The sequence below is a fragment of the Acomys russatus genome, chromosome 7 (assembly GCF_903995435.1).
Source record: "Acomys russatus chromosome 7, mAcoRus1.1, whole genome shotgun sequence".
NCBI classification, from domain to species: domain Eukaryota; kingdom Metazoa; phylum Chordata; class Mammalia; order Rodentia; family Muridae; genus Acomys; species Acomys russatus.
The window spans coordinates 9381879-9394681 of NC_067143.1; the positions used below are offsets into that span (position 1 = coordinate 9381879).

A 12803-nucleotide genomic window follows, 5' to 3' on the forward strand; every position below is an offset into this window, starting at 1 on the left:
TTTTGAGGCCTTTCTTGTTTGAGGAAGTCAGTGATGATTTTTCCAATTAAGCTTGCAGGTTTACCAGCGGAAGACTTACATTTTCTCCTGTCCGTATGACACACACCAAATAGTACTACAAAGCAAAAAGACAATCTACTCTATGACTAACGTACTCAGATCCATTCATTGACCTCTTCCTGTGAAAAGGCCCTCCTGTGCTGTCTGTCTTGGAGTGTGTAGAGTCAGGAATAAATGATTTAGTCCACGGTGGCTTAGATAAGCGCAAGAACAAAGGTAAACACGACAGAGATGCAGACCTGAAGCCGTATCTATTTGGGATCTCAGGCATTCTCAGAGAGAGGCAGTTGTGCAGAAATAGCTTTTGAAAATGAATTTGTATAAATTCAGAATGCTCCCACCAATAGCAGGAAATGTAATTCATTTCTTTCTGACTCAGAGCTGTTTGTCTCCTTTATTGTTGTTATAGGATTTAGCAGGGGGAAAGAAGGCAAGATTATATATTAAATGCCTTTGAAAAATTAGATTTTTTAAATCTTAATATCCCTTTGCCTTTGTTGCACCCTCCTTATTATAAAGGTTAGGGATTTTTCCATGTTGCTAGACAGAACTAAACATATTAAAAGTCAAGAGAAAGTTCAGACAGGGAAACAAAATGCACCACATTAGAAGTGAAGTTTTCTCAGGTCTGGAGTCTCACGGGTGGACATAGCTCAGCTTTGTTGGCTGACCTCAGGTAAGTGCCCGTGTCAAGAACTTCAGCAGATAGAGCTCCCTCTCAGATCACGGGGTCTTCAAGGACTTTCCTTCCTGGTGTCACATAGACACTGGACTTGCTCCAGACTTTCAGAGTGAGGGCACACACACACACCTCCTGTCAAGATCACAGCGCCCCATTGGAGCCACCTTCAGCAGGCATGCCTAGCTCACCTCTGTTTTTGTTGGAACTACCGGGGCTAACACATGGAATAAAAGTAGTGAGTGATGAGCTGTTGTTTCATTATCTTTGATGTATGTGTGGTTTGGTTATTTAACCTCAGCAGACTCTTGGAAGTATATTTTATCTGTGTTTCCTAAAGAATTCCCAACTATCTTAATTACCATAGATTCTAGAAACTCTATAATTAGGCCGGAGCTTTAAGTAAAACACGATGCTTTGGGAGATCATACATATTAGAAAGACCTGTAGGAAGTTCAAAGTGAGTCAGTCAGTTCTTAGCTCCAGGGTGAACATGGACCACGTAGGTAGTTAAGGGGCCTGCTTTCTCTGTGGTTTGCCGTCTCACTAGCAACAAAGGCCACATTCCCCTGAGAAATTACAAGTGCTTGGAGGAAAAGGATGAAAGAAGTGGCTGCAAATGACCGTCCGATAGGTTAGAATTACACATGGCCTCTGTTTTCAGAAAGTAATGCCATTTAGAGGCACGGGGAAAGGCCATGAAAGTGACTGTATGCTGTGCCTCGTTTTCTCCAGTGGTGTAGCCACTGATGGGTTGCTCTTGCACCAGTTAACCTCCCACCTATGCTTGAGTAAGAAGCTACAGATAAACTCAGTGAGTCACACATAGAGAGACCACATGGAAACAGGAGGCGGCCTTGCTGAGAAGAAGGGTTCCAGAGGGAGGAGGGGCGATGGGGGAGGAGAATGGGGCATGTGTGAAGATGACTAAATTTGTTATAGAAATGTATAGAACTGCTGCACAATAAAAATATTGACAAAAGGAAGATGGTGAGACTTGTTGTTTCCCAGGCTCACCATGATACCCAAAATATTGGCTTGAAAGAGTCATCTTTGGAGCAAAGGTTACTCGAGTCTCTAAGGGGAACACTTGCAGGTTGAAAATACAGATGTGATTTAGAAGGAAAAGAGAACTTAGGAGTTGGTACTCGATTCTTGTGAGGACACTCTTTATGTGAGGGAAGTAGGAGGCGGGGAAGCCGAGTCAGTCTTCCATATGGATGTCACAATGGACACCTCACACCTTAGGTGTTCATTGATTTTTCTTGTCTTTCTTTTTCTTCTCTCCTTCCTTCTTCCTTCTTTTCTCCCTCCCTCCATCCCTCCGTCCTTCCATCCCTCTCTCTGTCCCTCCCTCTCTCCCTTCCTTCCTTTTCTGGTGATGCCATGGAGGAAACCAGGCTTCACACATGGCAGGCAGGTGCTTTCCCACTGAGCTACATTTCAGCTCTATGCTGTGTTTTTGAGGGAAAACTAGAGTAAGCTAGATGGCTAGATGAAGATCAGTTAAGAATTGGAGACACATGCAGAGGGGCTTTTAATTAAACCTAGTGAGGCCAGGGGTACCTTAGATGCCCAAAGGTAACTCTTGCTTGGCTTGAGGTCAAGGGCAAGGTGAAACCATAAGGACCTCAGCTGTCTTATGGGAAGGCTTGTTTAGGATGAGGTCAAAGAAAAAACATCCAACAGGGGAAAGGAGAAGGGTTTTTTTTTTTTTTTTTTTAATTCCATATCAAGAGGATTGTTTCAGACGTGCTAAGCTGACTCCAAAGCAGCTTTCACTGGAGGGTGATGAGTATGACAGCCCCCGAGCTAATCATGCTCTGGGCTTCCATGAGGCTGCTTGAGCTGTCTTTTCCCTTCAAATGTAGGTAGGTTAAGACTCTGTTAATAGCAATGAAAGGCTTTCCCAGAGGTGTGTGTGTGTGTGTGTGTGTGTGTGTGTGTGTGTGTGTGTGTGTGTGTGTCCTTGAACTAGGAGCCCTTTGATTCACTAGTTTGGCTAATGAACTTCAGAGATCTTTCTCCATCTTCCTCACATCATGGTTACAGACAACTGCCGCACCCAGCTTTGACCTGGGAGCTGGGGATGGAACTCATGACCTTGTGCTTACCTGACACACACTGTACTTACTGAGCCATCCCTGTTCCTCTCCCACAAGCAAGCAAACAAACAAACAAACAAAGGAGCACACAAACAAAAACTCCTCATCTCAGCTGGGGCGGGGGGGTGGTTCTTGTTTTCCTGGTCTTCCTCTGAATGTTCATATACATTCCAGGGTATTCTGTGTGGGGACACTGACCTGATACTGAGCTCTCTCATGGCTTTCTTTTCTTGCTGCAAGTCCTCAGAATTTACATCCGAAGGGAAGTTATGTCTTCGTTCTTGCAAACTGTGGGAGACAGATGTGAGTGCACCGGGCTGCTCAATTAAATCTCTACTCACCATCCTAATCAGCTCCCGAGATCACCCTCAGTGCCAGCACATCTGTGTGGGTTTGCGCTATAAGCACACGCTGTCATGGATACCCACGAGGCACCAGAGATGCCATTTAATGTCTCATTTGATGTTCATTAGACCACGGGAGACAACATGTCTTCAATTTAGTGTGATTTTTTACCTGTGTGAAAACTAGAAAATAGATTGTTCTAAGAATCAGGAAATTACTCAGCAATTTTTTTTCTCTCTCTCCCTGCTTGGATATTTTTTTCCCCTTTCTTACTATTAGCTTTGCTTGGACAGTACAATTGAATCACACAAATTACGCTCACTAAATCTTTTCTGCAGCTGAATTATGCAGAGACAAGACTTGGTCAACTGGAAAATTGCCACTGTGAGAAGACCTGCCAAGTGAGCGGGTTGCTCTACAGGGACCAAGACTCCTGGGTGGATGGTGACAACTGCAGGAACTGCACATGCAAAGTAAGTCCCTAGCTAAAGTCTTCTCTTCCAGGCACAGGTCCCACAGGACAGAGTGTGGCTCAGCTACTTAGCACATATGCTGGGCTCTTTGTATCCACTCCCCTTTAATAACTGCAGTGATTCCCAAATACTGGAAATGAAAGTCTACTTTTTTATATAGGCTTCGATCTAACTTTGTGTTTAGGTAGCTTACTATCTAGACTTTGAGAGTCAAGGTTGGAGGGAGGCAGAACTTCCTTTGATTTCCAGACTTAACAGGAGCTTTATTCCCTGCTTCTTTCGCCTAGAGTACATAGGATTTAATTTCATTATTTTTAATTATGTGTACTCATGTTTGCCTCTGTGTGAGGCTATGCGTGTGACTGTAGGTTGTTCCAGGAGCCAGTAGTGTTCCAGTTCCTCTGGGGCTAGAGTTACAGGTGGTTATGAGTTGCCCAACACGGGTGCTGGGAGGTGAACCCAGAACCCACGAAAGGGCGGTATGCACTCTTACGGGCTGAGTCACCTTTCTAGCCCCCCACCACAAACTTTTAACAGTTTAATTAATCTCTCAAAATTTGTATTATAATTGTGCAAGATGTCTATTTCTAAAAACTACAGCTGCCCCGCCTCTCTTTGCCCTACAGAATATCCATCATCTGCAGACTCCTCCAGCTGCAGAAAAATCACAAGAGCCCCACCTCTAAATTAGTATGTAGACCCTGCCCTGTTGAAGTTACTTGATAAATATCTGAAGAATGCCATTGTTTGTGCAGGAAAACACAAAATGGATTGTTAGAGCCTTAAAAGTGATTGACAGGGTCTGCGAAAGGTGTTATTTATGTTCTCACAGAAATAGGCTTTTTGTTTTCTGCCTAATCTACTTAGTCCACATGGGTGGATGGTTGAAGCCAGCGATGTTTATCAGAAAAGTAATTGAGGTGATGCAGGTTCATTCGGGCTGGAGAGAACACTTTATTTGTGGCTATGGAGGAGCCTAGGTATTCTCCACACTGCTGTGTCTCCTGAGGTTCTGGAGAAGAGAGATGAACTTCTTCAGAAACAGGCTTGTTCAGCGGACACCTCAAGGCCCCTTTCTCTCTGTCTTTCCCTTCTCAGAGTGGTGCGGTGGAGTGCCGAAGGATGTCCTGTCCGCCACTCAACTGTTCCCCAGACTCGCTTCCTGTGCACATTTCCGGCCAGTGTTGTAAAGTCTGCAGGCGTAAGTACTCTCCGAGGGTCAGAATGATCCTCTGTGCTTTATCGAGTTATTTCTTTTCCTCTCCTTCAGGACCCCAGCTAACATTTAGGAATTAAAGTGGTGGCAGCTTGATCTGGTACCGGATAAGCAGGGCTGAACATTTCCTCCCCTGTCATTGCAGTGGACACTGAGGCGCAGGCTCCCCCTCTTCAGACACAGCACTGCACCCACCCTAATCACTGTCCCCCATCGTTTACGTCTGAAGTGACCAAGTCGCTTCTCCGGCCTCAAACACCAGATTGGACTTGAAGTGTGAATGCACAACACCCTAGTTTATGTGGTTCAGTCATCTAGTTTTTGAATGACCGAGTTAAGGGACAAACTCTGCACTTAGTTTTTCTGAGGCTTTGGGCAGATCTGTTGTTATTAGGGTACCTTTATTAGAAATTAACTTAAAACACTGGAACATTATTTTTTTCTTCATTGGCCAATCCAAGTACCGATGATTTTAAAAATGCCTTTCCAGGTTAGAGAGCTGGCTCAGTGGGTAAGAGCACTTGCTGCTCTTGTGGAGGACTCAGATTCAACTTTCAGCACCCACATGGCATCTCATGCCATCTGTCACTCCCGTTCTAAGAGAACCGACACCTTCTTTTGGTCTCTCCGGGCTTTGGTACTAACATGCCGCACATACATATATACAGGCATCCACATGTGTACATTAAAAAAAAAAAGATCTTAAAGTTTGCTCTTCACCGCCACTGCAGAGAACACTCTTTACAATGAAACAATGAGACGAACGCAAGGTAAACTGAGAGTGAGAGACTCCTGCCCGCGTCCGCTGTATGATGATGGATTATGCTGGACAGCTCTGCTCAATAAATCGAGAAGCATATTCTAAACATCTCATTTTACTAGAAGCTCAGGCATAAGGGAATCAGTTTCCCAAGGCCACAAGGCTAGCGAGCTCTGCTGAATACAAACCCTCTAGGTTTTTCATAAAAACGCATAAGATGTACAGAGAAAACTTCTGGGTAGAAACATGGCAGTCGAGCTGGGGGCTACCTACCCTGTAGTCCCACAGTGGGAACACAGAGTAGAGGGGTTAGGAATCCAAAGCCACCCTCAGCTAGATAGTTTGAGTTGGAGGCTTGCCTAGCTATATGAGACTCTGTTTCAAAAATGGCAATGGCAAGACAACTCCCAGACAAAAAAAAAAAAAAAAAAAAAAAAAACAGGCGGGCAGGCAAACAAACTAATGGGACTTATATATTCTACTTTGATGACTTAGCCATCACCACTTAAATGCGTCCGCATACCTTTAAAGACAATGACTCTTAGAGTTCCAGGTTCCCACTGGTTTGCTGTTACATAACCATTTCCAAAGTCTGGGTTGTTTTCCAGCTTTCACTGTTATAAGGGACTCTATGATAACGTGTCTTATACAGAAACATTTCTTTTGATTATTTTGAATTTCCTTAGTATGAGACTGTCCAACATAGAATGATTGAGCTGCTAACTGACACTAGGAAGACTATGATGCTGTGCATTTATTTAATGGGGGGTGGGTGGGTGGGTAGGTACATATGAGAGTCAGAGGGCAACTTGTGACCGTCAGTTCTCACTTTCTGTCTTGTGTATCCAGGGAATGAGCTCATATCCACCTTGGCAATCAGTGGCTTTACCTGCTGAGCCATCTTGCTGGCCTTCAAGGGCTTTGTTACGTGTAATTAACTTCTTTTTATTATATATGAGAGAGACAGGCATTTTTCTGTATTCCAGCTCACTTGAGAATTGCCAAGCTATGAGATGATCCCAGGAAGTTGTTCACTTTTCCCAAGGTGCTGAGGCACAACCTAATGACAGTGGTAGAGTTTTGTATTTATGTGGAGTTCAGATCACATTGCTTGGAAAGAGGCCATCTTCTCAGTGAGTCTCAGTGATGCTTTGATGTGGTCAGAGGTTAAGTGAGAGGGAATACAAATGCAATAAATTAATATTGAATATACCTCTAAAGTTAAAAGCTTGATAACTTCTGGCCTGAAGGACCTTTTATTTCTTACTGGTCTTTACATAGAACTCCCCTTAGGTACTTGTGGGTTTGGATGTCTGGAATAATTGTGAAGGAGCCTTCCCTACACCAAAGAAGCTCCCCATGAGCCAGGTACAAGTTGCAGCATCCAAACCCGAAGTGTGACAGTTTTAGTGCTATGTACACACATGCGTTTTTAGGGATGCTTCATAGGCAACAGCTTAACAGGGTATTTAGAATGAGTAGGAGTTTTTTTTTTTTAGGTGTCTGAGTAAGAATCTACATATCAGAGGAAAACACACATGTAAAATCATGGACTTAAACGGAATTGGTGTTTTGATTTAATAATTAAGGTTTTTGGGGGAGGGGTGGCACTGTGTGGCTGGCTCAGTGGATAAAAACACTTGGGTCTGTTTTCTAGCACCCACATGACAACTCACAGTTGCCTGTAACTTCAGTTCCAGAGGATCTGATGCCCTCTAGCTTCCTTGGACGCCTACGTGCATGTGGTATACATAAAGGCACACAGGTGCACACATATAGACATAATTCTTTTCAATGAAGTGTTCAAGCAAGGCCATGGCATACTCAGGGAAATGACTTAAGAAAGAGCATTGTGTAGGCAGAGCTGCAGGCACTGGTCAAGCCTGGGACTTGGACATACTCCAGATAAAGGTGATGTGGCAGTCAAGCAGAGCCTGCCTGGGGAGAGGAAGGGAGAGGGTGGCTGTGGCTGACGGCTAAAGGATCTGGTATATAGGCATTGCTTTATGGGAGTGTCTGTGAGAGAGCAGGTACCACATTTTGAACAAGAGCCCAGAGGAGACAAGCAAAGTCAAGGACAGAGATGGGGCCGAGGGAAGAGGCAGTTTGGTGTGTGTGTGTGTGTGTGTGTGTGTGTGTGTGTGTGTTTGTGTGTGTGTGTGATGCCTTCTGTTTTATGCCTGTGAGTTAGAGAAGCCTTAGTGACACCCATCTGATGTGGGTATCCTGCTCAGACAGGGGAAGTTTGGGGGCTCAGTGAAGCAATGTACTGAGGTTGGGAGAATCCTTGGGTGTTTAGATCTTCTGATCTGCCACTTATTTTGAAAGTGTGAAGCAGAGTGCTGCCTCTGACATTCAAAGTCACCAAGTGCTCAGGGATGGCTGACATGTGTGAGGGAACGAAGACCTAAATGTGGACAGAGGCACCTCCGGTATGCTCATGACAGGAACATCAAAAGCAGTACCTGTCAGTTGTTTATTCGCTGTGCACCCAAGTGGCAAAAGTGTCGAACCCCTGTACTCAAGAAATCAGGGTCAAATCCAAATGGCCGGATGCCTATGAGTGCAGAAAGAACAATAAACTGTCTCTAAATGCCCAGAATGCTCATTTCTGACATCATGAGGAAGTGCGTACTGGGGCCAGGTTTCAATTTCATGGTTGGACACTGTGAAATAGTCTATTTTGCATGTCCCTGGTGTGACGTGAAGGGCTCCAGGTATCCGTTTGCATTCCTGCTCACACTGAAAGTTGGAGGAATGAATTCTCCAGTGCCCAGCCAAAGGCAGCAGGGCCTGGCTCACCGTATGCTTGAATTTCCTCAGACATTAAAAATTAGTCTTTTGGCTGCAGATCAGGAGGTCGGATAATGAGGACTGATGTTATACATAAGGCAGGGAGCGCCAGGGAAGGACAGGATGCTATCAGGGGACTAGGAAAGAACATGAAAAAGCAAAGGGGGAGTTTCCAGTTCTGAAAGTTGTCTGAGGTTATTTCATGGACACCTGGCATCCATGTCATATGCACTTTCTTAACCCTGACACAGCGGCAAGTGGGGCAGGTACCCAGACACATGCTGGTATCATTTCCCAAGCCCTGAAAGCTCCCTAGGATGTAAGGGCATAAAATTCATCAGCCATTTATTCTTTTACACTCGCCCGGTGGATGCAGGATGTGTCTCTGAGTTTGGTATAAACAGTAGGGCATTTTTAAAATCTCCAGCTAGGAGGTCTGGATGAACCTGCCAGAGAAGAAAGGAGGCAGCTGAATGTCTCAGGACGGGGGTAGCAAGCATGTTAATGCCACCGTGGAGTGGCAAGGTAATGCCGCCCTGGAGTGGCAAGGGGCCAAAGGGAAAGAAAAGGAGAATTTCTGCATTTCCCAGCCTGTGCCAAGAAACAGATGGCAGCGTTGACAGGAATGTGCTTAGCAGAACTGTCACTCTGCAGCAACCCACCTTGCCAAGTTGGCAGCTGCTGTCTTTAGGAGTGTGGGAATTTATCACACAGGAATCCCAGGGCCTTAGAGACGGGGCTCTTCCATTGTAAGTCAATGAGGGGAACGCAGAGTATCATTAGGAGCAATGAGTCACAGTCACGGATTGATCTAGAACACTGAGGCATAAAGGACAGTTTTTAAAAATGAAGGAACAAGGAGAGAAGGAGAGTCGCTTAGGGAACTGTATTGTTTCTCTTACATTGCTGCGTTTGCTCTGATGTTCGAAGCTGCATGGAGTTGCAGAAGTAACTCCTAGCAGGCCGATTGGTAAGGGGTTTGTTACTCAGTGAGCTCGTTATGTTGAAACACTGTTTATTATTTTTAGTCAATAATAAGCCCAGAGAGGCACTGAGCTCGAGGTGGGATTAGCAATCATGTACACACAGTTCTGACTCTCATGAAGGTGGCAGCAGGAAAGATGTAAAGTTAAGTGTGTCTTTAAGACACACTGTGAAGCCAGGCGTGGTGGCGCACGCCTTTAATCCCAGCACTCAGGAGGCAGAGGCAGGTGGATTGCTGTGAGTTCAAGGCCAGCCTGGTCTACAAAGTGAATCCAGAACAGCCAAGGCTACACAGAGAAACCTTGTCTCGAAAAACCAAAAACCAAAACAAAACAAGACACAGTGTGATATATGCTCTGTTAGGATTTGCTCCCAAGAACAATAGAAGCACAAAGAAGGGAAGCTAATCAGGGTTCAAGAACAACTTCCTGGGGCTGGGAGATGGCCTAGTCTGTGAAGTGCAGACATGAGGGCCTGGGTTAGGATCCCCAGGACCATACAAAAGGTTGGACACAGTGGCATGAAGCTATGAGGTCAGCCATGTCTGTATACAGAGACAAGCATATTTTGGAAACTCATTTGCTAGCTAGCCAGCCTAGCTGAAGTGATGATTTTCGTGTTTAATGAGAGTTTAATATTAAAAAAAAAAAACAAAAATCAACCAACCAACCAAACAAATAAACAAACAAAAAAAGATGAGAGCAGCGGAGGAAAGACACCTTATATTGATCTTGGGCCTTCCCGTGCACAATGTAAACACCCTCCCATCCTGCACTCACCCACCCTAATAAGTGGTCGTTATTATCCACCAAAACACAACACAGCACACACACACACACAAACACATTCACACATGCATGGTTACATTCACAATTCTCTCTCTCTCTCTCTCATACACACACACACACACACACACATATGTATTAGGAGGGTAGACGTGTATGGCTATATATGTTAGAAGGGTGGAATCAGATGAGCATATGTTAGGAAGATGGAAAGGGATGGGTGTAGTGTTGGGATGGTATGCTGGCTAGATTTATGTGAACTTTACATAAGGAAGAGGAGGGAAGCTAGTTGAGAAAATGTCTCCATAAGACTGGGGTTCAGGGAAGGCTATAGGGCATTTCCTTGATTTCTAATTGGTATGGGAGGGCTCAGCCCATCCTGAGTGGTGTCATCCCTGAATGGTGGTCTTGGGTGCTGTAAGAAAGCAGGCTGAGCAAGCTATGTTGAGTTGAGAATCTGTGTTTCTGGTTGTCTGGTGCTGATTCCGTGATTAATGAGACAGCAGAACTACCAAGGGGAAACTTTGCTGGGCTGGGTGGGACACTTGATGCTGGTCAACTGGAGCTGAGAATTTATCGGTGATTAAGAAGAGAACAGCGTCATTGATGCAAATTCTTCTGAGAAGTTTTTCCCGAGAGTCAGCACACACAAGCTGTGTTCCAGAGATGTCCAAGGTTGTACCTTGCACTGGTAGCTCAACTTGGTAGTGTAAGAGTCACCCAGGTGCTCCTCGTTTTGGAGACATGAAGGGTTCATGAAAAGCAGCTGAGGTTTGGCACTGTGAGAAGCTACAGCCTCAGTAATAGTAGTAGAAGACCCAGAATTGAAAGGCTCATGGAGAGAAGTTGAGACTGGGCACTGTGAAGAGAGCCCAGGGGAGGTGCTTAGTCAAAGTGCAGCCCAGTTGCAGCAGGAGTTGCTGCTACCATAGGATAAGCATCAAGAATAGAAACAGAGATGGAGTGGAGCCAGCCAAAGGCTGGAAGACAAGTTGTATGCGCTGTAGAAGGTGAGCCAGAGAAGTGACTCAGGGCCTTTAGAGGAGCCCGAAAGAGCATGAGTGGGTCCGAGAGAGTGGACATTGAGTTACTTAACACTTTTGACGTTTGCTTTTACTTTGTTCTGATTGTGAATGTGCCCCAGTTCTTCCTTCTTGAAGTAAAAAAAATTTTTAATTAATTAATTTTTTAAGGAGCCCACAATCTAGAGATTTTAAACTTAAAAAAAAAAAGATAATTTGAAGTTTTACAGAGACTTTGGACTTTTAAAGAGTGGATATTTTTTAAAAGTGAACTTTTTAAAGAGTTTGAATTTGTAAGGCTGTGGGACATTTGAAGTTTGTAAAATGTTTCATATTGTGATGTCTTTATTAATATGTAGTCTTAGAGATGAATAAGAAAGAAAAGACTGTGACTTAACAGTGATGTGCTTGTGTGTCAAGATGACAAGGGGTCATTTGTGCTGGCTAGTTTTATGTCAACTTGGCACAAGATATAGCCATCTGAAAGGAGGGAACCTTGATTAAGAAAATACTTCTGTAAGGTCAGGTTGTAGACAAGCCTGCAGGCCATTTTCTTAATTAGTGATTGGTGTGGGAGAGCCTGATCCACTGTGGGTGCTGCCACCACCAGGCTAGTGGTCCTAAATCCTATAAGAAAGTAGGCTAAGCAAGCCACCAGCAGCAAGCCAGTAAGCAGCACTCCTCTGCATCAGCTCTTGTTTCCAGGTTCCTCCCCTGGTTGAATTTCTGTCCTGACTTCTTGATGATGAGCAGTGATGTGGAAGTGTAAGCCAAATAAAACGTTTTCCTCTCCAAGTTGCTTTTGGCCATGATATTTCATCACAGGGATAGGAGCACTAAGACAGTAGGTGTCCTTGGGTAATGGAGATCTGAAGATGAGAATATATGCAAAGCTTGGTAGTGGGAGAAAACATAGCCATGGCATAGGTGGGATGTGAATATTTGATGTAGTAAAAGCACAGGGATTGGTAAGTTTTTCAAGTTTTCAGAGATAAGGAAAAGCTGACAGAATGAGCTATCTGCTCAATTAAAGATTTTCAACGTTGTTTCTGAAGGTGTCAAGGAACACCTAATGTTTTTAAGTAGGGTTTCAGAGTTGGTTTTAAGACACTTTTCTTCTTGTTCTTCTTCTTGTTCTTGTTCTTCTTCTTCTTCTTTTTGTTCTTCTTGTTCTTGTTCTTCTTCTTGTTCTTGTTCTTCTTGTTCTTCTTGTTCTTGCTCTTCTTCTTCTTGCGTCTTCTCTTCTTCTTCTTCTTTCTTTTTTTTTCTTCTTCTTCTTCTTTCTTCTCTTCTCTTCTTCTTCTTCTTCGTTCTTCTCTTCTTCTTCTTCTCTTTCGTCTTCTTCTTCTTCCTTCTTCTCTTCTTCTTCTTCTTTCTTTTCTTCTTCTTCTTCTTCTTCTTCTTCTTCTTCTTCTTCTTCTTCTTCTTCTTCTTCTTCTTCTTTCTTCCTGTCTGTGGAAGGACTGGAAAAAGCTGATGTTAGAACAAGGAGGTTGTGGTAATGCTGAAGAAGAGGGGCCGTGATGGTCTGAATGAAGACATTATCAGAGTGGGGGATGGAGAAGAACAACTTGAGGAGGA

At 44.2% G+C, this 12803-nt stretch overlaps 1 protein-coding gene across 2 annotated transcripts in view; it reads left to right on the plus strand.

Annotated features, from left to right (window-relative positions):
• The window catches only part of Nell1 (neural EGFL like 1), an 884393-nt gene that overhangs the window by 250606 nt on the left and 620984 nt on the right, over positions 1 to 12803 (plus strand). For both annotated transcript variants that reach the window (XM_051148614.1, XM_051148615.1), the window contains exons 8-9: positions 3528 to 3662; positions 4761 to 4863. In XM_051148614.1, the coding sequence (XP_051004571.1) occupies positions 3528 to 3662; positions 4761 to 4863 (238 nt within the window). The remainder of the gene's footprint in view (positions 1 to 3527; positions 3663 to 4760; positions 4864 to 12803) is intronic.